The 27,800-nt window shown below is 40.4% G+C and overlaps 1 protein-coding gene across 3 annotated transcripts; it reads right to left on the bottom strand.

Annotated features, from left to right (window-relative positions):
* Positions 1–47: 47 nt before the first annotated feature.
* On the bottom strand, positions 48–27,800 carry LOC124071430 (activating transcription factor 7 interacting protein). Of its 3 annotated transcripts, none has more exons than XM_046411964.1 (13): positions 27,612–27,800; positions 8,359–8,889; positions 7,745–8,207; positions 6,538–6,716; positions 6,270–6,407; positions 6,068–6,139; positions 5,897–5,967; positions 4,196–4,260; positions 2,664–3,314; positions 2,299–2,400; positions 1,529–1,627; positions 1,267–1,349; positions 48–944 (listed from the first exon to the last, which is right to left on the bottom strand). In XM_046411964.1, the coding sequence occupies exons 2-13, from the start codon at positions 8,881–8,883 to the stop codon at positions 486–488; spliced, it is 2,907 nt and encodes a 968-aa protein (XP_046267920.1). In that variant the 5' UTR covers positions 8,884–8,889; positions 27,612–27,800; the 3' UTR covers positions 48–485. The 3 variants fall into 3 exon arrangements, with proteins under 3 accessions (XP_046267920.1, XP_046267900.1, XP_046267911.1); XM_046411944.1 differs by lacking the exon at positions 27,612–27,800 and adding an exon at positions 13,668–14,218; XM_046411955.1 differs by lacking the exon at positions 27,612–27,800 and adding an exon at positions 13,668–14,212 and having other exon boundaries at positions 1,550–1,627.

Here is a 27,800-nt window from a genome sequence, read left to right as displayed (position 1 = left end):
CTGTAAACTGAAAAACAGAAGATAAAACAATCTTAGTAAGCCAAGACTTTAATAAAACCTTTTATTGTGTTTGTCAAAGTCTGGTTGCCAGACAAAATTTACAAAAAAATCTGTCAGTTTCTACCACACATACATTTCTGTGCAATTCAGAGTGTACATTGATAATCCTGTCATGTATCCTCAAGTAAAGCAACAGACATGTAGGTCATAGTAACAGTAACATAAATATCTGACTTGGTTGACGGGCAAAGTAATTAAATTTTGTACAACAGCTTAAGCCACAAAAATACATTACATACATTAACCAGATAAAACCAACTGTTTGTTGCTTTATTTCTCTCAGCCAGAAGTCCGGTCTTTATGCATGGAGATATATTTACAGATACTCTAAGTGTTGAATGCACAATATGTGAGTTCCTGTCACAAAAAAGCAAATGAACTGATGAACTTTAAAATGCCAAAAAATGTTTCCATTCCTTAACTGCTCAGCTAGAGTTGGAACTGATGACATTTGTGCACTGAGGTTCACAGAAGGAGCCAAAGCGCCCATGGATGTCTTTGGCTCGGACCGCAAAATGATAAGTGGAGCCAGACTGGAACTGGGTCAGTGTACAGGCCATAGGCAGAGGAAGGGCCTTCACCTCCCCTATCTTCTTCCAGTGCTGCTGTGCTGCATTACTGTTAGAGTTGTCTTGATGGAAGGCATAGAGGTGATAGCTGTCTACAGCCGCACAGGTCCGATCAGTTTCTGCCACACACCAAGACAGCACTATGCCGGTCTGACTTGGCACCAGTTTAAGCTGAGGTTGCTGAGGAGGTGAAGTCCGTTCAGCCTCTGGGGATAAGCGTGGAGGTGCCGGTGCAGGTGGGAGAGGTGGCAATGCCACGCTAGATCCCCGTGTTGGCGTACTACTGGTTACAGTGCGGGATTTCAATGGGGAATCCTGTGAAAGAGAAAACTGCTGTCATGCGTTGCTCTACCAAAAAGGACCTGAATAAGGTAACAACAACTATTTCTGGAATAATTTAAAAGGCACCATTCATACAAAAAGTGGGTCTATAAAGATTACGGTAAATAGCTGAAATAAAGTCTCAACTTCCAAACAGCTGTCAGTTGAAGCTTTTAAAGTCAAAAATCTGTCTGTCTGAAACTAGATGAGGAGACTGAGGAATATGATATGCAAATACCAATTACCCAAGGTTTAGAGAATAAGTTAGAGAATTACATAACCACAAAATACATAGAATGCAGTTCTAAATACTCACCAGTGGGGGGCGGTGGTGGACTGTCAACTGAGGATTGCTGGACGAGTTCTGATTGCTTTGCGGAGATGACCTTGCTCCTGCACCTGAGGACAAAGCACATGAGAAAATCACACATGTATAATTGCAAGTAAAACACACAATCGCTTTAACTTAATTTTATTTAGAATTAAGTTAGAATTTTGGTCATATTAGTGCACTAGAGCACTGGTTTATGTTTGTCACAGTATGACATGCATGCACAAAATCAACATTTCATGCTTACAATATAATGTGGTGGTCTTACTGTTGTGCATGCTGACAACTGTGTGAGGACGCTGGACAGGCGAGGGAGCTGCAATAGTGGCATTCTTCACTCCTGTCACTGGAGAATATGGAGTACAATGTAATTAGACTAAAGGTTTCTGTTCAGCATACTGTGTGAAAGTCGGTTTCTCAACCTTTTGTAAATCTCAACCCTGACTGCAAAAGAGTTGCAACACTGTCTCAAACATAAACAGAAACAGAATTTAAAAAATTACAATTTGCGAAATACAATCGTGTTTCACAAAGCAGTGAACCTCAGTCTATTCTTGCTCGTGAACAGCTGAGCTTCTCGACAGGATTTCATGACATTCAACACACTGAGCTTTTCGACTCGACTCATTGCTATTACAATGCAAATTCCACATTTTGTCTCCACAAGCTTTGCAGCTTTTATTAGCCCAGGGTTGTCTACCACACCAGTTATTTTGTGTCACTGCATCCGAGGGAACGTTAGCTAGCTCACAGCGGCAAAAGAAGTTTGTCTAGCTGTGTCACGATATGAATGGTGATATTCAAACTTAACTGGTAATTGAAATTCTACATTATCATTTGCTGATTTTTTTATTTGTATGAATTCTTCAGCCAATTTAGATATAAAAAATAACTAGTCTGGTAAAGGGCAGCACCACATCATTCATGGCTCACAAGATGGTGTCAAGGTAAGGTCAGTTAAGAATTTAAATTAAAAAATTACTGAACAGCAGGAGAAGAGGTTTACCTCAACCTTACCTTGTACATCATCGTCGTCCTCAGTGAGATCGATGACAGAGCCTTTAGGTCGTGCTGCTGAAGGAGCTGCTTTGGAGGGAGTGGATCCTGTAGACTGGTTGTCTGAGAAAGAGGGGGAAAAAAAGTTGATACACATATTGACATTGCACTGCTCTTTGGAATCTACAAACACAATGGATCCGCTAAGTGAGAAGACACATTGATAGAACAGAAAGGCAGATTGATGTTCAAACAACAATAACACATATTTCAAGTGTCATATAACCGACCAACAACTTGATTTTTACAAGCTGCTAAATGGAGCTGAGGCAGGTATTTTAAATACCTCTAAAGACAACAGCGTTGATAATCAAAATATGCCTCACCTGTCTTCGATGTCAGAGATGTCCCCTGTGGTGGTCCTGGAGCTGTGGAACCCGTTGCTGCCGGCCCAGAGGTTGCAGGTGAAGAGGCTGAAGACATAGCTCCTGCTACAGAGACAGACTGAGCTGGTGTCCTGGCTGTGGTCACGGATACCCCTGCGCTGGGTGTAGTTATCCCCCCAGTGCCTCCTTGGTAGACAGCACGGGCAACAGACATCTGGCCAGTAGATGCCTGGAGTGCTGGGACAGTGGCAGCAGCTGGGGCAGAGGCTGGCGCCGTGGTAATGGCAGGAGCAGGCTTGAGTATAAAAGTGGCAGTGGAAGATGTGGTTTTTGCCTTGTTGAGTGAGCTGGCTGCGGACAAAGAGGAAACGGGGATATTGACCAGCGTTCCTGCCTGGCCATTAGCCATTGATAAAGGCAGCTGAATGAGCAGCGGTTGACCCGTAGTCACCATGCCGCTCCCGGGGGCCGTCTTCAGCAGCAGGGTGCCTGTAGGGCTCTGAGTGGTGATGCCAGTGGCCAAGGTGGAGGCAGCATTAGAGGTGGAGGTGATCAGCTGGAGGATGGGGGCCTGTGTAACCATGGCAGTGGAGGTGGGCGTTGGGACTGGAGCTGCAGCAGGGACTGACGATACTGTTTGGCCTGGATTTGCTGAGGAAAATAGGAAAACAATTTCTTCTTTCAAAACGTGACTGGAAGTATCACTGAGATTTTCAATGTAAAAACATTCTCTGCTCCATCATAACTTACTGCAATTATATACTTATTAACTTAAATGGTGCAAAAATCAGAAGCAAATTAGTCTTTGTTAGATTCCTCCATGGCGGTTAAGTCCCATCCTAGCATGCAATGGGCAAAAGACAGACAAACACCTAAATTGCCACACTAACACGCAGACAAATTCGATCACACGCTTGCACACGCCTAGAGGAAACTTGGAGAATAACATCAGCGATTTTTCTATATTTCTGTCAGTAAATCCCAGACCAAAACCAACAACGTGTTATTCCATCTCTCAGTACTTGACTTCTTCAAGCCTGTCAGTGGTATTCAGCTGCATGTTGTTCATTCCAAATGAAAACATATTTCTAAAAAAATAACAAGCACTTTCATTTTATAAAAAAGGTTAAACAAATTACTGTGACAGATGGACACTTATGTGTTTTGCAAATATTCTTGAAGCCAGAATAAACAATGATGCAGACAATTCTCAGCATAGTTTTGGTATGCCAGTAATTACAGCACCAATACAGTGCACGTCAGATTGATTCAAGGCAAACTGTTAGACCCCTTTGTTTGGCTACAGGGGCTTTACTTGTCAGTAGCATCAATTCATTGTTGGTTTTAGTCTTTTAAAACATTTGAGAACATGGGCACATGCAAACTCCACACAGAAAGCAATAGGACTGAGATTCAAAACCAACAACTCTGTTGTCATGAGGGGACACTGCCAAACATGGTGCCACCAGTTATTCCATCGAGAAGGAAAGGACCAACATAACACCCAGCATGAAGGAAATCCTACTACTCACCACTGCTGCTGGATGAAGAAACAGTTGTTGGAGTCTGCTTTACCTCCAAGGCTGTCCGGACTGGCCTGTTCAGAAAGATTTCTTATGCTTAGAGCTGTTCACTCTTAGAGACGTTTATCTCCACAACAGGAAGACAACAGAATGTCTTGTAGTACTAACATCTCATTTTATTCAGCTTCACACGTCATCTTGGTACAACTCATGAGGAGATTCTGCCTCATAAATGAAATACATGTCAGAGTTTTCATTGAAGCATTTAACGGTATGTAAGTATAGTCCAACAAAATCAAGTGTGGCACAAATTCCACACATGTGAACAGGGATTCATATCCTTTTCAATACGAGATTAATTTTCATAAACGCTGACAAGAACCTAAGTGCAATGAAAGTAATATTTAGGCAATCATTTCTCGATGCTTAATGACAATTGTCCCAGTATGCTTCTGTTCTTGTAACATAAGACTGTCAAAATGACACAGCAGTTCTTTCATCATACTCTCGAAAAAATTCTGGTCTTCTCTTCACTCGCAGTATTTCATTGATAGCATCACGAATCTCTCTCCAGCTGTCACAAGACAATGTAGGGAATCGACGCTCAATGTACATCCTCATTGTCCTCCTTAAGTTCCTGGGCAGTGCGTCCTTGCCCAATAATCCAACATAATTGACCTTCGCGACCCAGTCACAGTAAACGTCATATGGGACCAAGTAACGGAATAAGTAAGATGCATAGCGGTCAGGCCTGGGAATCCCCGAGCTTCTTTTGCAGTTGTGGTACAGCACTTTCTCCAAATGGGAAGTGATTGTGCGGAGTTTAGTGTCTGCTCTGCAATTTCCTTCACTGAATTCTGCCAGTTTTTTTGCCATAGCAATGTGACGTGACCTATCTTTGTCCTCTTCCTCCTCCATTTCCTCTTCTTCCTTCTTGACAGACAGTGAAGGAGTCTTACCAACAGAGGGCGCTACTCTCTCTCTGGGCACCTCAGGCTGCGGCTCTACTGTCTGTCGACGCAGCACGCTGTTGGGAGGAGAGGTGCAGTTTTAACTACACTCTGCACAGCCTGAGGAAACGCTCAGGCTTCACATTGTAGAACGTCACAAGACTCAGGACCAGGACCCACGCAGGGTTACTTTGCAGGTGCAAAACACAGACTGGCACGTGTTTGTTTATTCCAAACCAGTGTTAAGAAATATTGGGAGCGAAGTTAAGAGTTTATAAAAGCTGATCCTGACAACCCGAACAAGGGACATTGACTGTTGGTTTCCAAAAATGTATGGATTTGAAGGATGTAGGGATTCGTTATTCTGTCCATTAGATTTAAATTCAGTCTCTGGTGGTTACAGATAGCAACCTGGGACAATGTCAACTATTCACGCTGCGAACGACTTCATGCGCAGTACTGGCTTCAGTCCGGTATTGTCACGTTCATACAAAAGCCAAATTATATTCACACAAAATACCAAAGTGCAGACTATTAACATGTTAAAATACATTTATGATGTGAATTTTGATTAAGTAAATATATTTTGTCACATGATGAAATGGACTGGCAAATGTGAGCTTGGAGTGAAGTGATAAAGATCACTTCCACAAACCCTGAGAACCTCATTGCTGAATTCATAAATTAACAGATTTATTAAATTACAGTATGGTTGACAAGGACATCGATAAGAAATTCTTGTGGGCAATGACACACTTACCGTTGAACTTGGGGGGTGTTTGTGACATTAGCATTTTTGGCGGCGGCGGCAGCAGCAGCAGCAGCGAGCGCCTGCAGGAGTCAGACAGCATACAATCAGAACATGTTCAGGCAAAACCACTTGCATACCAGAAGCAAAGATTTTAGCATGCAACAAGAGGAAAGCGGTTACCTCATGTTTCCTTTTGTTCTCTGATGCCTGATTAGCCTCCCCAAACTTTTTTGCTAGTCGAGCGATCTTGGCCTTCAAACAAATGAGACGTGGAATTTAGATATCTGCACTGCTAACTGTGGGGGATAAATTTCAGCAGCTTCTTCTACTGCACTTGACTAGTTAACATCTTACAAGGCCTGCTGTTGCTGCTGCTACTTACTTGGAGTGTGTTAATGGCGGTTTGGTGTTTAGCAGCACAGTCGATCTTGTCTACTCTGTCCTTGAGCTCCTTGAAATGTTTGTCAAAAATGGTCACCTGCAAGGCCCTCAACCGTTCATCCACTAGCTGTTGCACAATCTGAGGGTTAAAAAATAAAAAAGATGAAGCAAAATTAAGTAATAAAATGCTCAGTATCCATTGGCATCAAAGCAGACGAGCAGGCTCACGAGTTTTGAAAAAACTAATGTGCAGCAGGATAGATACAAACCTTTTCAAGTTTATGGTGACTGCCGGCTTTTGCAGTAATTTTGAGCTCCAGTTCGGCTTCCAACTCTTCCCGCTCCACCTTGGGCCTCTTGCCTTCTCTTTTTACACTTTGTTCATCTTTTTCATAACCCTCTGACAAAGTGCGCTTCAGTCCCGGGATGGAGCCCTTGTCCTCTTGCACTAATTGGGAAACAAAGACAAAACCTTGTTATTCGCTTGGTGTGTGCCTTCATTGATCCAATTCCAGTTCTTTTATCCAATCTGTACTTTCTGCCACTCAGCCTCAGTCCGTCTTAGTTGCAGGATGAAATGGAACACACAAAACAGATTTCAAGATTCAGACTGTATGGCCTGCATTGAAACACTTTTATGCTAACCTCTTTTACCATAAAAGTGACTAAAATATTGAAAAATAACTTTCCAGTTTCATAGTGCAAGCATTTGTTCACCTTACTCTTTACACTTTCTGTTGTACTTGCCATTTCATCCAACATTAAAGCGATGTGAGCTTCAGTTGTAGTATCTTGAAGTGGATTTTTGATTTTGATTCTATGCGTCAAAATCAGTCACAGGTAGTATGTCAAGGACTGTGGAAACAGTTGTATAATGCCTTCTGTGACTGTGGAGGAGCTCTGTCAAACCTGACAAAATTACTTAAGTGACATCACCTTGGTATCTAAGCTAGGGCTGAGAGACAACCCATTTTCCCATTTTTGATTTTTGACTGTGGGTGTAGAGTTTAAAAAAGCAAGAGAGCTTAACAGGCAGGGAGAAAAACAAAACAAAAGATGCTACCGAGTTGGGTCATGGGAAGTGTAGGATCCACATTTACCAACACTAGGGTCAAAAGAATGTCTTTGCCTTTCTTTTTAATCTGGCTCTCACAAATTACCCAACTTGCAATACTGAAATAATCTGAGTACTAATTTAGATGATATCTTATAAACTTGCAATAGTAATTGTCTATCATTGCTAAGAAGTCTTTCTGAAATAACCCCCCAACCCTTCAATTTATATAGCCTTCTATTTTGCATTTAATTATTGAGCACAGGAACATAAAGCTCTGCATGAACAAAAAGACTGATTGCGTATGATTAGATATGTATAAAATCACTGCTGTTGATCTATATCTTTCTGTATCTATCTGGATTTTGGCTCAAATTAAGCAAAATGGATTAATTATCTTGAACACGTCCATTCACTCATACCTGTAGCAGATGGTGGAGTTGATGATGGTCGAGATAGCTTTGTGGTTTGACTAGTTTCACTTTTTTCCGTTTTGGTCTCTACTTTCACCGAGTCCACCTTCATCTCCGTCTCAATTACTGATCCATTTTTCACATCTTCATTTTTAATCTCCTCCTCTTTTATCTCCTCTGTCTTGTTTTGCTTTTCTCGTTTTAGATCCACACAAGAAGAAGACGCTGAACGAGACGATGATGGACCAGAAAGAGAGGAATTAGACGTGGTACACTTGGGAGAAGGCGGCTTTTCGTCTTTTATTTTGGCTGTGGAGGCCTCAGGTTCCTTGGCCTTTATAGTGTCATTATCTGTATCCATTGGTTCTGTGCAGTCAGATACTAGAGGTGGCACAGATGAACGTGAAACCAAATTTTTAACAGAATCCTTTGCCAAATCCACAGATAGTTCCTTTGTTGTAGTTTGTTCAGCCTGAAAAAGAACAAAATAAACCTTTGATTAATTAAAAGGTTTTTGGACGCTCGATCTATCAACATTTCAACATTAACCGTCACAAACCTTGGAACCAAACCACGATGAATCAATGTCAAAAACAATGTCCTAAAAATTTCAAAGCATTTACCTCTTTCTTCTCCACCTCTGGGTTCATCTCCATGTCTTTTTCCTGGTTGTCCTTAGATTCTGTTGACGCTGGTGTAACGGACTCATTTGGTGAGGATGATGAAAAACGTTTAGTCTCCTCATCGCCCCCCTCCTCCTGCATCTTTTGCAGTTCAAAGTTCAGAGAGTGGAATGGTGATGTGGGAGAAGTTTCTTCCTTTGCTTTTGGGCTTTCCGAAGAGGCGGGTGAAGGGGACAAATTTAGGGACAAGAAAGGAGCAGGAGAGCTCAGAGAGGTCAGAGAGGCAGGGGATGTAGCACAGGGGGAGTTTGAGTCCGAGATGTTGTTTTGCTCTTTGTCTCCGGCTTTGTGTCCATCCTCCTTATGTGTGCCATTCATTAGAGGTGGAGGAGATGTGTCAGACAAATCTGGAGCCGTTGTCAACAAAGTGCTGTGAAGACTCTCCAGTTGCTGTCGATCACTGATCTTCATGGTTTTCCTAGCACGGAAAATCTTCTTCTTCTCCTCTGTCACAACAACTTCCATTGTTGCCTGTGGAGTGACACGGAGAGATTAAATGCCATCAAAAGATATAACGAATGTAGAAAAGATCTACCAAACCACAGTGATAGCTGCTAGACTACACAGACACAGCCTCTTCCGCTTATGAACCTGTCATGGACTTTACGCACTGCATAGTAAAGAAATGGCTGCAGAGTTTCAAAGAAACCACTAGAGGTCACTGTAGAGCCCCATGGCTTTCTTGTTTATTCTTTTCCAGAACGTTCTTCTTTCACTGCATACCAAAATGGTTCACTCACAGCCCGTTTCTTTACTACAAAATCTGACCCGGTATCCAAGCCAAATCAGACAGATTTTTACTGTCTGAACACATATTGCTGTATCTGTCCTAAAGTAACAACAGTCAAGGTGCAGCTCAGTAAGCCTTTTTCTTATCAGTCAGAAAAGCTGTAACTGCTCTGGCAAATTCCCTTTTCTGCTATTTTCCGATTAACCTATGGATTTCATGTTTACCTAGGCTCTGATCCAAAGAAGAGAAAAGACACCCCCCAAAGACAAGTTAACCGCAGCAACTCAACCTTTCTCCCATCACCCCTGTATTCTTATTGGCTCAGTCCTCAACAAATCAGAGCAGGCAGATTGAGGCAGTGTTTGCAGTAGTAAAGAGGCTATACAAAAAATAAAGGATTTTCTGTATAGCTGCGCACATTGTGGCGTTGAGATTAATTGTCATAAATTATACATATATTTATTTCATGTAAATTAATTTATTAAAGACTATGATGATTTAAACTTCTTTTCATCGAAGTCAAACAAAATTAAACCAAAAAAAAAAAATCAGAATGCATTAAAGCCCTGTGGTTTAGTAAAATTCTCATTTTACATCCAGTAGCAAACAAGAAATGTGATTTAATATTGGAGTAACATGCAGAGCAAAAACTTTTGTTTTTCAGCTGTGAACATGCTTACTGCATTTCTGAGAGCAATCAGTCCTTCTGTCAACACATCTTTTATGTCTTTTATGACTAAAATTAGATTAGTTGTACAACTGATAGATGTACAAAGATACATAAGTCTGTCAGTCTCAGTGTAGGAACAGAAAAACATAAAGGCAGTTAATATTCATGTAATCTTTAAGATCTTATCTGCTTCAGTTTTACACTGTAAAGTTGGTTAGCTTTACTGTTACTGCATTGCTGACCTGCGAGACTGCCGCTGACAGAGCCACCTGAAAAGGCCTTGTTAATTTAGTCGTGTATTATGCAATTCAACAGGCTGTCACACGAACATGGAAAATGTAGCAGTCACTAAGAAGACTGATCTGGACTGCAGACTCCAGTGTACACTTTACACTGTAAAGCTCAAGCAGCACACTGAGATGCTGGCACGCAACAATGTAAGTTCATCCTACTTAGCTTTCATTTCAGCAAGTATACTTCCTGCAATGAAAAGATAAACTCCTTATTGTAAAAAACAAGAAGGAAGACATTTCAGCATAAATGCCTTAAATGTAACCTAAGAGAAGCACCACGTAAAATGTCAGCATAAGAAAAAACAAAGAGCTATGTAATCTGTAAGCAAGAACATTATTATACTTCACATTCCAATGTTATTGCACACTGCGCAGAGCACAATACTCCACCCCATCCCCCACCCATCATCTACAGCCTCATTTACTGCGCCCAGATACAGTGCAGAGACTCAAAATGGCTGCCAGCTCTGCTGCTTGCAGCCAGACAGCTCTCAGTAGCTAGCATAACTGGATTCTCTAATACATATATTATGTTGCAGCACCAACCTATTTAATGAGGATGTTCAGCCTGAGTTGGCAATGTACACAAAAAGTAGAGTATATAATATTTCCTTATATTAAACAAAAATATTAAAAAGCCAAATTTTAACAATAAAACATTTAACAGTTCAACAATTATCAAAGGTTTTTACCTTATCTGTTCAACCCCTCAACTCCTACAGCTAATAAAACTAACCCAACAAAAAAAACAACCAACTCGTTCCAAGCATATACCATGCAGCTAAATCTGTAAATCCTCAGCTGAATCTATCAATCATCCAACAAACATTTCATGTTTCATATGAGTGCGCACAGACATAGGCATTTATGGCGTGAGGTTCACCTAACCTTAAGTGGCATTTAATGCATATCTCAGGTTGGGTGAACGCATGTGTCTGAATTTACATCCCAGTATGTAATGCTATCACACACGTCTCGTTTCCTCGGACGATATGCACTGTTGACTGACTGACTAAAATAATTAAAATAACTAAGTAGAATTCCATTATTTCACTGCCTTCCATTGGAAGAATTCATGCATCTCTTCTCAAACTCATCCCACATAGGACTGCATGCAACTGAAGTCAATCTGACATGTTCCGAATTCAATGCACAGAAGGGAGGACTTATGCAACGCACATTTTAATAATTCATTTTAAAATATTTAAATAATTGCTTCACTCTATGTGTTTCTGGTGGGAATATCTTCTCTATCAAGCTACGGTAACCTCGATACCAGACATAAGAAGGAAACTTTCACATAAGCCTGCAGGCACCAAAACCCTTGGCAAGGAAAGGTTGTCCACCCTCTCTGAGTTTTGACAACTTCTTCTCTCAAGTTGCACAATAGGTTCTTGTTGTTTCAGATCTCCGCCTCAACAACACACTGTTTCAACATGAGGTGACTAGCTATTGCATTGCTGGTCAAATGTCAAAGTGGCTGTAACTCTGCGAAATTAAACACGCAAGTCTATCCAGCTCCAACTCCAAATAAACTATATGGACAAAAGTATTAGGGCACTACACACATATTTTATTATTATTGAATTCAGATATAGTATGGGGCTGTTTTTGAGGGGTTGAGCTCAGCCCCTTACTTCCTGTGAATGGAAATGCTTCAGCATACCTGAATATTTTGGACAATGCTATGCTTCCAACTTTGTAGGAACAGTTTGGTGAAGGTCTTTTTCTATTCCAACATCCCTGTGCTGCACAAAGCAAGGTCCATAAAGACATGGGTAGATGAGGGTGGTGTGGAAGAACTTGACTGGTCCACACAGAGTCCTGACCTCAACCCCATTGAACACTTCTGGGATTAACTGGAGCAGAAATTTTGAGCCAGGCCTTTTTGTCCAACATCAGTATCTGACCTCACAAATGCTCTACTGCATGAATGGGCAAAAATTCCAACAGAAACACTCCAAAATGTTGTGGAAAGCCTTCCCATAAGAGTGTAAGCTGTTTTGGTTGCATAGGGGGACCAACTCTACTCTCAACTCTGTCCCAATGCGTTTGCCTATATGGTGTAATTGGAGAGCAGGATATCTAGGAAATCAGTCCTGTGGCAGGAGTTCTCAAGTTTAAGCCTCTGTGATGCCTCTTACCTCATAATTAAGAGGATCATCAAAATGTTGTCATTCATTCATTTGTCCAAATGGGAAAGATGCAACCACATTTCAGCTGGGTGGCATATGCCAAACATGATTTAAGACATGATTACATGATTTGAAGACAATGGGAAAGAGGTCAATAACCCAAAGTTTAAGGTACTTCTGGTCGAGATACAGTACATGGACAGGCGTAGGAAGGTGGCCTTCCCAGAAGAGCATCCAGACTGTGATATGTGTTTATAATGAGGTTTCACTTATCCCTGATGGCAGTTATTCCAAGATATATCCCTGGCTGATCCAAATAAAAGCATTTTTAGTGAGTCAGTAACTGAAGTAAGGACAACAATGGATTTCCAAACTGTAGTCTATTGTAACCCACTGTGCTCTGGCTACATCAGATTTTTTTTTTTTTTTAAAGTATGACTGTGCTCTATTAAAACACTGGAACCTATTCCTTAACACAGTGCAGTCTGTGAGTGAAACGCAGTGTGGTAAGCAGCAACAAGCAAGTTCAGTGAAAATATCCACACTGACGCCAACCAGACCAAGTGTGGCCACTTCAGGCAAGACAGAAAGTCAAGAACCATATTGTGGGTGCACTATGACTCCAATAAGTTGTTTAAAAACAGGATAAATACTTCTAGAATTACTTTATGTTGGGGATGATGAGAGGATGCGTAAATTCTGTTCAAAGCTTTCTGCCACAATAGTTTAGTCTGACAGCCCTCACTGCACACAGCACTATTTGAGCCACCATGGAACTTTATTTTTAAAAATGTGGTAGCAACTGCACTGTCAAAATGAATGCAATCCTGTGGGTTTAATACTGCAGCCAGAAAGTGCCACAGTGAGATAAATAAATACATTTTAAAAAATGCATGGCCACCTTAATTATTGTTAGCACTGCAAATACTTTACACCTGCATAATATTTGGGAGTTTCATAAACAGCCGGCATCTGCTGACAGTGCTGTAAGTACATATGTGCATAGTGTGTGTAAGGTCACACACACGACTCAAGTTAACAATTTCAGTTATTTAGCCCAAAAACATAAGTATGACCAGAACCAAAGAATGTTTGAAAAAGCATGCATACTCCTGGTATCGCGCACGGTGTAGCAGGTAACAAAATGTCTCTACCAGCGTTGCTCATCAGCTACATTAGTGAAAATTTACTGCAAACTCTCTGATATAACCAGAAAGTCTGAAATTCATGTTTCCTGCAAAAACAAACAAACACTGAGAATAAGCCAACACACTTAAGCCCTCTTCAACTAGCATAGCACCCTCTAAAATTATCCAAAGCTAACCTTGAAAAGCATGAGAAGCTGCAATGAAAAAGTTGAGTTAACAGCCAGTTGATAGATAGAAATGTTAAACATGCTTCAAAAACAAGTAAATGTCAACCTTAAGCAGGATACGTGGGATTGAGGCCTTCCATGTATTTGTTGATTGTGGGAGCAGAGAACGGCTGAGAGCCCAGCAGGAGAACATGAAAGAGAGGAGGAGGGACTCAGTTAGGACTAGTCCACCTTTTCCTTGCAGGGGTATGCTCTATAAAGGGTGTGTGTTCTACAGTAGCCTATAACCATATTAATTAAACCCAGAATTAATATTAGTTCAATGCTCTTGACATAGCAGTCTGCTATAATAAACACTATGAAACACAAAAACTCCATATTTTTTTCTTTCTAATGACACCTATTTAGTGTACACTATATTTGCAGGCACCACAAATGCAGGCATACCAAATCTTGTGCCTAGAACATTTTGAAGTACAGCTTGGTGATTATCAGTACCAATCCTAGCTAGCAGCGCACAGACAGAGAGGAAGTACACTGCACAGACTGTTGCTTAGCAACACCCATCCCCCAACTCTAGCACAAACTAGTCCACAGTATGGAAATCTACAGCCAGCCAGGAATAAACCATTCTGACAAAGGGCAGGGGGGGGACTCTCCTTTCTAAAATAACATCATAAGCAAGAAAGCTTAATGATAAAAAAAAAGGTCAAGGACAAGACTGAAACACGAAAAATACTACTGGAGTGCAGTGCTTCACCTTTTTTGTAGATCTGCATATGCTGAAGGTTTACAACCTACTGTTTTTAAGTAGCACCATAGTGAGACATAAGACAAAATTAGAAACCCTGACATAGCTGTAAATTAACCCTTCCCTCTGGACTCTATACTAAATATTTGACAGATTTTATCTGTATATACAACACAATAATCCAAGGTGCTATGTGCAATAAGCTGAGCACTTACTTACTGAGCCGAGTACCAGGTTAGCCTCAGCCAACTACAACCCCTCCATTGACTCAACCCCTGTGGACCAGAGGACCTTTCTCAGGATGTAATGTGATCTCACATATCGGCTTTCTTATAGATCATGCTCAAGACTTATCCATAAAGAACTGAGAAAAATCAGTGTGTTGTGTTATTGCACAAATGGACAGCGTCTTTTTTTTACAACTTCAGAGAGCGGGGGCATCCATTAGAGGTCAGATAAATAACTCATCTTAACAATGGACCACATGACTTAAAAGGTGAGAGAAAAGCTCAAAGGTAAAGGGGAGGAGCATGGTTTAGACTCTTCTACTTATAAAACCAGCATCATTATAATGCAGCTTTTCATTTCATATGCTATCAAACAATAACCAGGAAAACATATTTTAACATGACAAAGAACATGGCATCTTTAATATGACAAAGCAGCACAACGTGCAATAAAGTCAGGGCCTAGCTAGCGGCGCACAGCCAGCGCTAAATTGCACACCCACAGCACAATCACCCAAGAGGCAGCTGCACTCACCTCCCCCCCTTCTCTGTCTCTCTCCCACTTTCTCTAGCGCACATGCGCGCACACACACACACACACACTTTCTTTCTCTCTCTGGAACAGCCTCTCCAACTCAAACATGGACTGAACCATTCCAGTGGCGGGAGGGAGTGGGGGTGGGCTATTCAAAACAAAGGAGATAAAGGAGGAACCATTTAAGTAATGGAACAGTCAAAGTGCAGTTACACATTTGGTAAATCAGGTCAGTTTATTTTCATGGATTTTCATAGAAAAAGCAAAATACAACTGCAAGGATTTTTTAGCCAATGTTTTTAAATGTAGTCCCTTAAAACAAATTAATATAAGCCAAATAAGCACTTTTCTCAGACATATGAACTGCTACTCACAAATAACCACAACTACCACATTAAAGTTTATTTTTCAGAAAAAAAAACTATATTTAGTTTTTCTTTGTTAGTTTTTGTTACGCATACTACATTAACAAGCAAGAAATATCACTTTTTAGCCTCACAGTCCCATGCTAGCTGCACACAGCAAGAAATTAGAGCACAGCTTGACACACTAAGCAGCCTCAATCCACCCAGCCTCTCCCACAGCAGAAAGGGCTGCTGTTGATCGGACTGAACCATTCCAACACGGGGGTGGTTCTTTACTCAAGAGGAACAAAGGACAAAGCTGAAAAATATATTTTTGCATTGTAACTTCCAATTTAAGTTTGCACCAATGTATTCTTCATAAAAAGGTTTATTTTAAATAATTTCCCGATTTGACCAATTGAGACGCAAAACAGACAGAGAAATGCATTTTTGAAGAAGCAGCAGACTGGAAATATAATCTGTAATTACAATGACTATTCAATTGTTATCTTCATCTGTCTTCATCAAAAGCCCTGTTGTGAGAGCAAATGAAACCTTGCTGTGCGTGGTTTGCCCAGCCCCTGATTCTGCTACTGCAGAAACACAAAATGGCCACCAGCGCTGCTGTGAGCAGCATGCTGAGCACAGGCATGAGGAGATCCTATAACAAACTCCACCTCCTAAAAAAGTACAGCGTAACTGCAGTAATCTCCACCCTCATACATGGATCTTGAACAAAAACAGCAAAACTGATGTAATGGTATCTAATACTGTTACTTCTTTACATCTCAGTGCTGCCCTCTAAATCCTGGTTTAGAATTTCAGTGTTATTGTATTATTGTAAAGAGCCCCCCAGGTCTTGTGCTGACTGAAATTATGACTGAAGAGTTAACAAAACAAATTACTTCCATTTTTCACCTCACATAAGTTCAGAGCCACACTGCTAAATGTTTTATGAACCTCTGGTCTGGTTAACTGGGTAATAAAATAATGTTTTTTCTCCCTCAGGCTGCTATTTGTGTTGCAACCAAAATGCCAGACATTTAGCTGTCTCTTTCAGACACAGAGGATGCTGCAGGTTTTAATTTCTAATTAACCATAATAAAAAATGTTGGCAGGTATCTAATGTTAGACATTATCCGTGGAGGCTAAATACTGAGTGGAAAAAAAGATGTCCGCTAGTGAGAGCAGAGCCTGCATTCCAACCTTACTGCGCACAGTGCGCAGTCTTCCCATCCCCCATCCTCACTGCCTGCATCTGGATTCACTGAAACTCAAAATGGCCACCTGGTCTGCTGTGCGCAGCCACACAGAGTCCTTAGATCCACTGATATCTTGCACATCTTATCATATTACGACAGCACCACGTCATTAATAGTAATTCCTATGTAGATAATTCTCACAGACTTTTAATGTCAGTTGAATGGATCTAATAAATTATTTAGCAAAAAGATGGCAAAATTAATTTCGCACAGTTCCCCTAAAGCAGGTTACTACTGTATTATTATTATTATTTTCATTATGGCTTAGATATTCCACATTAATGCAGGCGGTTTCTCACAGCGTGTTGAAAAACAGTACTACGATCCTTTGCTATTCCCTTGCTAATGATCTGAATTTAAAAAAAAAAACTGGTTGCAAGCACCGATTGTGTGATCAGGAGAGGCGCCTGTATTGGGAAATGTACATCTCCACTATGTAAACTTACATGCCCTTCTCTTTTTTACATTTGTTAGATCACTCCTTTCTCCATCACAGTCACAGAAGCCAGGTGGACTGGAAATGCTGAATCGTCCAAAAGCGTGAAAGTGAGTATCTGTATTTGTGTTATAGGTGTTAGCTCTGTGGCAGACTGACAACCTGTACAAGAGGGTGCTCTAATTCTCACCCAGTGTATGCAAGACGAGCTCCAGTCCCTAATGGTCCTGAACAGGGTACAGAGGAGGTACAGAAAGTGCTCTGATGGATGCACAGGTACTTAAATCCCACAAGCAGTATATATGACTACCAGTAATACTGAATAGTTTCATGAATAAATAGAAAGACCCAACACAGTTATTGAATCTTAATAACATCACAATTTTCAGCAACAAAAAAATCTGTTTAAAGAGTAAAAATGTTCGAGTAGATGTCATGTTGTTATATTTCCCAGAGAAACATCTACCTACAATGGTGTTAAATGATAATAAATACTAGATATGCTAGCATATGTTAATTTTTGCAACAGACTGCCTGGGACCGAAGCTTAATCACCAAACTGCAAGTAATTAATACACACGCATTAACAAAGTGAACCTTGCAAAGCAAATATTAAACATTTGAATATTGTGACTCAGTGGAAGTGTTCCAGTTTTTTTGTTCACATTAATCTCATTCATGGTGTGATGAACATTCTTCTTTCATGCTTTCCCATATGATCACGCAGTTTTATGTTTGCAGCTATTCAACAAGAAAGAAAATCGACAAATGGACAGAGCGTCAAGAGCAGACAATTCAAACATGCCGAAACATTACTGTGAAAAACAGTTATTCTCAAAACATAGTTTATCTCTTAAGCATTGGTATAAAAACACTGCTTCCTAGCCCAGTCCTCTCATTGCCCAAAGATTGTACGCGTGCTTCTTTTTTTCATTTCTTTTACATGAGCTGAGACTAGCAAGAGCTGGGTAGAAGGAAAAAGGGAAGAAAAATAGGGAGGGGGTGGGTAAAACCAGGAGTTTCCATGTGAATCAAGCATGCACATGGTGATTATTCTTAATCCATGCGCTGCTGAGGAAGGTTAATGTTATGACTACAACAAAAGCTAAGGAACGTTGACCAGCACACTACAGAATAAACAACAAACAGAGTGAAAAATGAAAATAATGCTGATCCCCTGAAGTAAATGGTTAACTGCACAACTGAAATATCTACATGCAGTTGCTCCCTCCTTTATCAGGTAAAACTCTGATAACTAAGAGACCATCTTTAGAGTGACTACAATTCTGGTCAGATCGTATGAGCTATAGCTAGCTCCACACAGTCAAAACTGAAGTCCACAGCCTTAGACAGCGCCAACACCCCTCCCCCACAACGGCAGTCTGCTTCAGTCTAGAGTTTACAGCGAATCATGGACTAAACCATTGCAGCAGGAGGGTGTTCTCAACAACAAGGGAGGGAGCTAGAGAGGTGAATGGCAAATTCAAGGCTCTAAAAATGATTCAAGCTCTGTAGTTTGGAGTTCAAACCCAGAGTAGCCTGTGTTGAACAGGAGAGAAAGTTATCTAGTGATTCATAGTTCTCTTGAACTGGTAGAAATTCCAACTCTGAACCTGAAAGAGTGGCTCTTCTCCTATAGCTAACTAATGAAATTTTCAGTCTCAATAATTCTTCTTGTTTTCTAAATATGTCACATTTCACATAAATGTGTCACATGAAAATCAAGATGTTTTTATGGAGGGATAAATCCATAGCTATAAACTGCTTCTTACTCTCTGCCATTTGGGCATGAGTAGAAAGCAGCTTTAGGAAAAATACAGATCGTTTTTGGTGAAAAACAGACATAACATCCAGCTAACAATTCCTGAGTTTAATGATTTGGATCAGTCAACAAGCTAGCCTACTCAACATTTTCCCTACCCTCACTCCTTTCCTTCTGATAGATCGCTTGCAGGGAATGTTACAGCACAAAATGGCTGCTCCTGCTGTATACAGTTACAGCAGAAAGAATCCCTTTTATCATGAACACAGCTGACTCTGCCTGCACATGGCTGGACCCTGTTACTCTATTTAGTTATATACCTTATGTCTTTTTTCCCTCCCTGCTGCTTTGTTCTGTTGAGATTTTTGCTTTCTTTTGATCTGCAATGGGGAACACATTTTTGTATTGTGTATTTAATCTTCAACACATGGTGAATGTTTATTTATATCTTTTTTTTAACATCTCTGTTTATTATGGGACTATCATCATTCTGCAATAATCAGAATAAATGATTACAAATTAACTTCAAACTGTGATCTGATCTTGCGACAGTTACCCTGACAACTGTATCACCAGTTAGCTCTGCTACACCACAACACCAGTCTGCAGTGTTAGACAACACTGCTAAATGGTGTTGGAATTCGTAGTGCTATATGTTCTCATAGTTTTGAGTAAAAGGTACTTTTGTTAGCCATTCACTTAATGACATGTGAGTGGCACTGTTGCAGGTACTGTAGCATAACAAGAAAACTAACTAATAAGATAAGATAGGCCTTTATTAGTCTTGCAGTGGGTAAATTCTCGAAACGGATAGTTCTAATGACTAGTTCCCTTGCATGGAAAAATTACAATCAATAATATTAGCCTGATATTGTTTCTGTGTAAGATGGTTTTATCAAGTGGCTACACAGTTGAAAAATGCGATAAGGATTTTTCTTAACACAACAAAAAAGCAATGAATCTCCATGGTATGCTGGTTTACTGAGTGACACTGCAGTAAAAGTAGTGTGGCTTTTTTAAGGAACTGGACAATAATGTGTGTATACAGAGCAAGAGAGGGCAAGCAGTGACATGGAGAATGTGCATGGAGTAAAGGAAAAGGATAGCAGTATGTTGTCAATCTGGCAGTGAATCTACAGTATATGTGTTTATGCAACTCCATAAACACCTTTCTAACAGTTCTGTTGGGCCAGTCATGTTGGTGTCAGGTCTATCGTATTCCTTTCAGAAGCTTTGTAATCCAGCTCTGACCCACAGTGTAAAATGAATCCACAATGATAAAATAATTTCTGTGATGTGATTTTCCTTGTTGAAAGCAGTTACTGTTGATGTTGTTAGCATGGTTGTCAACTGTCCTCAGCCAATCCCATGATGCCTTGAGTTGAATCTGTCCACCAATCAGAGACCATGTTCCTGACTTGTCGACCAATCAGATGCTGTTCGTGACTACAGTCTGAGTGCCAGCTCTCCTTTCAAATGCACTGAACAGGAAAATGACATGAGACTGACCATATGAAGAAAAATGACAGTGGTGATCGTAATGGCTTCAATCCAGCAGTAGGCAGAGGTATTGCGGTCATGCAGTTCTCCACACAGCCCTGCTTTTTACCACTCTAAATTTCTGTTTGAGTTTCTCCTACAGCTGTTATGCTAACAATGCCCAGTTATTAATCTCATTACGATTATCTGAGACAACATCACTGCTTTCCTGGAAATGTTCTCAGAGTGCATGCCATTGCATCATCTAAACAAGACTGACCTTGTCTTTCCTCAAGACAAAGGAACGCCTATCCCAAGCCATGATCACTATAAAAAAAATATCACGATGAAATTGGACAGCAAACTGGGCGTGATCTTATGATGAACTGTGATACAAACTGCATAAGAAGTAGATCACAGACCACTTCAAAATCAATCTCAAACTCAAATCCTGAGATTGTCCACACCTAGCATCAAGGATGCGTCTACATCTTTCTAGTCAAACAGAGGAAACGTGACCACAGCAAGCCCAGGATCCTTGTCTATCCATCTACCTTTGCTGGCCTTGTCAAGCTTGTCAAGTTTGCGGCATGAAGTTGCCAGAAGCTATCAATGACAGCTAACCACTGTCCAACATTGCAGTTTTGTTAGGTCCAAGCTCCTCCAGCCGGTACTGGCAGAAACCATCCAAAACTTTGATAAAGCCCTGGTGAACCACAGGAATGTGGAATCTCCCTCTGTGGTTTCTGCAACCTCACACACCGCCAGCATCTCTCTCCAAGTAGGGCACCTCTTAACACATTTAGTTCAGGCGTCCAAGCCTGCAGACAACTCCAAACAAGTTAGCCTTAGGATCAAGACTGCAAGATCAAGAGTGCAGAAAAAGACCAGCAAAAGCCCGATGAAGCCTAAAAGGGCATATGTTCACTAGCTTTTGCCCAGCCCTTGTGTTTGGCCATTTGGAATAAGCATAACAACCTTTGTTTGTTGACATAATTCTGTTTCAAGCATACTTAAGCCTTAAGACCATGACCACAAACATGCACTGGTATAACCATAGAAACCCACAGAAAGTATGTTCAGCCAGAAAGCAAAATAAATTTTAGACACAGAACAATGCCTATGCACTTGCCACTCACACACATAATTGTACATTGCCAGCTAGCTTAAAATTAACATCTGTAGAGTATACATTTTTGTAGATGCATTTAATGTCCTTTGCAAAAAAAAAAAAACAAATTGCACAATCATTCCGCTGCTCATATTAGCGAAAATAATTCAAAGCAATATCTTCTGTGAGACTCTATTCTGTTGGGGCCTTAGCACCTGAATCCTTGCAGCGTCCTCTCGATTCCCTGATGAGCACAATTTATCCTGTTTTAAGTGCATTAAGTGCGCCGCTAGCTTTACCCACGCTTACAGTGCTCAAAGCAACACCAACATGAAAATCAATTAACAGAAATGTCTGTTTCCAGAAATCATGACCTGGTTACTCAAGACAATCCACAGAACTTGTTGCAAACAGTTCCTTCATGAAGGAACTATTTTTTTTTTCTATCAAGTATCACTGCACAAAAGGAAACATACATCTGGACAAGTGCCGTGTGCTTGTGACAGGGTGGGATGCAAACATTAATGGCATTCTCATCAGTTGAGCTGTAACATTTGCTTGCTTAGTTAGCTATTCTCTCCTCCATGTGTAGCCAGATGCTTCCTTCTGCTCAGTGAAATAGAAAGACAATAGTTCCTACACAAATCTAGTCACAGCAAGGTCTGTGGATTTTCTTGAGTAACTGAGTCATGATTTCGGGAATGAGGCAGTGCTGGTGAGTTTTTCAAATGTATTCTATTAGTGCCACAAGCGAATTGTCATGTAGTTCAATTGTATTTGTGAAAGGCAGATATCTCTGCATTTGGTACACTATAGAGACAAAAGTATCTGGACACATCTCTAAATCATTGAATCCGGGTGTGATATTCAGGAGTTCATATCAGGAGTTGGACTACTTATGGCTAAGGGAAGTCTTAATGCTTCAGCATACCAAGGCATTTTGAACAATGTCATGCCTCCAATCCCATGGCAACAGTCCAGGGAAGGCAACCCTCCACCCCAGCACGACTGCGCCCCAGCGCACAAAGCAAGGTCCACCAAGACAAGGCCAGATGAGTCCAGTACGAAAGAATCTGACAAGCCTGAACAGAGCCCTGACCCAAACCCCATCAAACACTCCCCTCCCTCTGAAAAAAGATGCTGTGTGCAATGAACCTTCTCTCTAGATGTCCACATGTACGCTGCCACATATCGTTGCTGTCCGCCGAAAAAAACGTATCTCCACTTTTTACGATTTTGACATTTAACATTGTTTAGCATGTCCGCATTCCTCCCTAGTGACTGATAACAACAGGAGTAATGGGGGGGGGGTTAGATTTCCATGCACCTCATTGGTTGTAGTAACGGGTGTGTTTCATGACAGGCGTGGTTTTTTTCGGCAAGACCGTGAGGGGTTAGGGTTAGATTTGTTAGCGTAACGTGTTAAATGAAGATGTAGAATAGCCTGCAATCAAGTCTGGTGGGACATAAAAATGAGACTGCAGGATCGTAAGTAACCGCATGTCATTGGAGCGCACAGTAAAAAAAACACGCATGTCCACTATCGCCCACAACAATGCACATAAGTCTGTTTAAAATAAACTGTTTAAACAGTTTATTGATAAATGTGTCAACAGAGTTTTACTTCGGATCCTAAATGTGTCTATTTAAACCATTTTTGAGTTTCATTTATAAGCTAGTTTTTGAGAAAAACAGTTTCTTTCATGCTCCTGGAAAAAGAATTTTGGAGCTACGACATAGCCTGGTCTAACAGGTTTTGACTGCTCCTGTGACATTGAGATGGTAAGTTCAGGATTTGGTAATTTGGTACATGAGAGCATGGAAGGAGGTTACGTGACGTTTGGAAACAGAAGTAAGGGGACATAAAATATCGATCTCCCTGATTCACCTGAAAGTTGACTCTGGACCCCTTCGAGATCCATCTAAACTTTAAGTTGTCAGATTGCGGTTTTGGTCTGTATTCTTAGATTACATCTAAGAACTAAAGGAACATAATACTAGGAACAAAAAGGGTTGAATGTGAGTACTTGAAGATACTATTGAAAATGCCCATCCCTCGTCACTAGCTCCAATCCACCTTTGCGATGTGATGGAACGGAAGATTCACGCCATGGATGTGCAGCAATTGTGAGCTACTGTCACAGCAATTATGGACCAAAACCTGAGGAATGTTTGCAACACCCCGTTGAATCTGTGCTACAAAGAATTAAGGGAGTTATGAAAGCAGAAGGGGGTCCAACCCAGTACCAGCAAGGTACGCCTACTGGAATGAGTGTGCATACAAGTATGTACACTATGTAGACAAAAGAATTGGGACAACTGACCATAACACCAACAGGAACTGTGGTGACATTGCATTCTAAATGCATGGTCATTGCTGAAGGGTTGGTCCTCCCATTTGCAGCTGTGCCAGCTTCCACTCTTCTGGGAAGGCTTTCCATGGGACATTGCAGTGTTTCTGTATATTTTTTTGCCCATTCAAGCAGTGAGTGAGGGTTTGTGGGGTGAGGCACTGGTGTTAGACAGGGGGGCCTGGCTTGCAGTCTCTATAACGATGGGGTTGAGGATGGGGCTCTGTGCAGGTCAGTTAGGTTCTTCTACCTGACTCATCCTCAAATCTTTGTGGACCTTGCTTTGTGCGCTGCGGCACAGTCATGCTGGGGTGGATGGGGGTTTTACCCTGGGCTGTTGCTGTGCGGTTGGAGGTATAAGTCTAGGTATAGGTCCAAAATGTCTTGGTATCCTGAAGCATTAAGATTTCCCTTCACTGGAAGGCGTCTGGCCAAACCCCTGAAAAACAGCCTCATACCGCACCTGAACTCTATAATAAAGAGGTCTGTCTGTCTGAATACCTGTCCATATAGTGTACATGCACGTAGCACAAGCCCTTGTACTGTATGTGAGACATCTACTCTGCACCAACCTCAATCTAAAACCTTAAACACACACGTGGCTTATAACTATAATATTTTTGGAGGTTAACAGTTTAGTTAGAACATTTGAAATGACACTTGATATGTTGATATTATAAGGTCACTACAAACAGGCCTGACTAATTTATTAGTCTTTGTGTGAAATGCAAAATACTAATTTAAGACAAGCTTTTCTAATTAACATCAGTGCAGTACATAAATGATGAACAACAAAGGTTATTTTGAGACTTAACCAAGATCATGTTTCTTATCAGTCCCATTCTCAGCCTGAAGCACAGAACTGGCTGTGACTGGATGAAACCAGTTCTTATACAAGGTTTTCCTTGCCATTACAAGGTTTAGGTGCAATGACCAAGCTGTTTTGAGCACCACTCAAGCCAAATAAATGCAAAATCAGTGTGGAGATCATCAAAATTAATCAAAATCAAAAATGACTTCTTCCAGAGCTAATGATTGTAGTTAGGTTCTACTGGGCTCCTTCAGCAAGTGTTATTATTAAGCTTAGGTGTTGTTTATTATCTCGTCTAGCTTTTGCAGTTTCATACACAAGATGTAAAAAGAATGGTAAATGATGTGAAATTGCATATTTTTTAATTGAAAAATTACAAATTTTCTTGTAGGAGGACTCAGAAGCCCTCTCCACATGCCTGTATCTACATACTTTCACAAACTTAGGATCACATAAATTTACAGGATTGGACCCTGCTATCACTCCCAAACAGCTTTACATCAACAAAGTTTGTAAAATCATTAAAATGAGGCAGAATCTTTCAAATGTCTCACGCACACACACTGCAGACAAACTAATCATTTATGTCAGGAAACCTTGCTCCAATTTATGTGGACAAAAAAATAAATACTGGCGTTAACACCTTAATCGAGCAAATTCATAATGGAATAATAACAGATATGGAAGCATTTTTTCCTTACCTGTTATAATACCATTATGAATTTTGTATCATGATCATCATGAAAGAGAGTTGCTAAGTAAGTTTTTAAATTGCATATATACACAATTTGGAATTCAGTAATAAACAGTATTAAAAAATGAATGCACAATATCCAGAAAGTGCAGAGAGTATACAGTTTGTTAGATATGTTGAAAACAGTGAAATGCTGGCATATTCACAGACACCCTTATGTTGGTGCACACGCTAGCTCTCTTACAGTAATATGAAATGGCTGATTTCTCATCCATAACATTTGATCATTTTGTAAATGTAAAAGTTGGTAGTTACATAACTTCTGGCCAGATAATATATTTGGTAGATGTTAGAGAGTAACATCTACCAATGATGCACTGTAACAGAGACGCAGGGCAGCTGAAATGAGAAGTATTATTCTATCCCTTTTAATACTGCTTAATGCACATTTGAGATGGTCGGGTTTCAAGAGGACCTGTGGTGGATCATGGAGCAACAGCTGCACAGCACTGACTTCCATTTGGCATCAAACCTGTATAATTTGAAAATGGCTAGCTCTTCAAATTAATGTTGCAGTTGTTCAATAAAAAGGAAATTCTCACTGATGGTACTGGATGAGAGATAAACAAATTTAGCTAGGCAAAAAATAACTGACTTCTAACATTGACAGGAAAGCTTTAAAAAATGTAGGTGGAGCCTTTCAAGACTGCTTCCTCTTCAGCAGAAAAAACAGCTTGTGTAATGAATTACAAGTGCAGAGGTGGGGGAGGTGAAACAAGAAACGGGGCTGTACCAGGTTCCCAAAAGGCAAAAACAAACCTGCAGTAGCTCACCTTTTATCTACTAAATTGAGTCATTCTTTTTATTTTAAATAATCCAGAATATGATGAAATGGTCCAATAATGCAGAGCAAATCCCCCAAAACTGTGGGTGACTTATGGCTCTCAGATTCATATAGCAAACACTAAACTGGTCACTTATCTGTTCATCATTTCATCTAAATAAGAAAAAAATGCAGACTTTTTTCTCTTTGAGAAACTCACAGGGCAAGGCAAAGGGAAAAACTCCTAAACTCTTGTATTACCATTGACATTAAGCCACACCCACATCCTAGTACAATGTGGTGCATGGAAAATTACTGGGCTGTACCACTTTAGACCAAAAGGGGGGTTTAACTGCAGAGAATGCAGCAGTTTTCTCTTCACTTGAGCATATTTTTTGTATTATGTGCCACAAAGGCCCTGATTTGGTATTTATTTTCAATTTGGGAATACTCCTAAAATCTTCATTAAATTATTGAAATATTTTAAGAAGACAAAAAACACATCATCACAACTCTACAGAGGAAGATAATTAAGTGGCAAAGTTGAAAATGGCAAAATGTAGTATTTTCTATTACATACACTTCTTAATATGTCAGGAAAGACACTTTCTCTTCAAAATAGGTCTTCATTTTTGCCCCTGCCACAAACTGTCACCTCTGCAGTGCGCTGGATGTGCTTGCTGCTTGTAACAACAGTCAGGAGCAAATACATCAAAGACGCAAATGTATGTTCAAAGTAGCTAAATGATAACGCAATTGAAATAAATGTGATTGATTACTTATATCAGACTACTGGCAACATCAGTGGTGTGAGGGCATCTCATACTTGAATCAGTGGAGAACTGGGTCAGTTTTTGTTTTCTTTTGTTTCATATGTTTGTCTATTTGTCTACAAGTGTTCTTCAACCAAGTTAGCACTGCTTAGCAACACGAATAGTCACACACAATAGTCTCTAACTTAAGAAACAAAGGACAGATTACATGCATAATAAGAAAAAATGTAATATGTAATACATCATTCAGAATTCATGTCCATTATCAATTCAGTAGTTTTATTAAAGCGATTTACAAAACCGTGAAACTTGTGACACTGATTTTTCAAAAGAAAAAAATTCAGGCAGATGTCAGCCGCGATGTGAGTTGGTAGTAAAAAGAAAAAAAGAGTTTAATTTTTTTTAAAAAACAATATTAAAATAAGTTACTGATGCATTATCCATTAAGCAAGTATCTGCAAGCACTAGCCAGCGTAAACTTTCTGTACCCGCTACAATCCAACAATGTTTGGGCTCACAATAAAATGTTCCACCCACATACCAAAATCAGAAAAAAAGTATTCTTGTAATTCATGACCAAATGTGTATAATCATAAGCCTAGAGTACAAGAAGCATGTTGTCTGTATAGTTTACATACAATGCAAGTGAGAGCTGCTTAGCTAGCATGCTAGTTGCAATACCGCGACTCACCGACTCGTCGCGTCGCCAGGCGATATTCCCGCGATTTTCAGTCTCGTCTGTAACCGACCGTCTCCTCCTCCTCCTCCTCCAGCCCCTGTCGAGCTCTTCTGGACGCTGCTGTGTACAACAGTTGCACTTAGGATGTGCTATCAGTCTTCGGGTTTCTACATACAGCGGGGAAACCAGTGAGCTGTGCCA

This window comes from Scatophagus argus, chromosome 2 (genome assembly GCF_020382885.2).
Source record: "Scatophagus argus isolate fScaArg1 chromosome 2, fScaArg1.pri, whole genome shotgun sequence".
Classification (NCBI taxonomy): Eukaryota; Metazoa; Chordata; class Actinopteri; family Scatophagidae; genus Scatophagus; species Scatophagus argus.
This window is presented reverse-complemented; position numbering and strand designations above follow the sequence as displayed.

Coding starts and splice junctions, on each gene's coding strand:
- LOC124071430 (XM_046411944.1), bottom strand. CDS start 13,754: ATGTTCTCCTGCTGGGCTCTCAGCCGTTCTCTGCTCCCACAATCAACA. Junction 6,717..7,744: donor AACTCCACCATCTGCTACAG/GTATGAGTGAAT, acceptor TTTCCCAATTAG/TGCAAGAGGACAAGGGCTCC. Junction 6,408..6,537: donor GTCACCATAAACTTGAAAAG/GTTTGTATCTAT, acceptor TTTAACCCTCAG/ATTGTGCAACAGCTAGTGGA.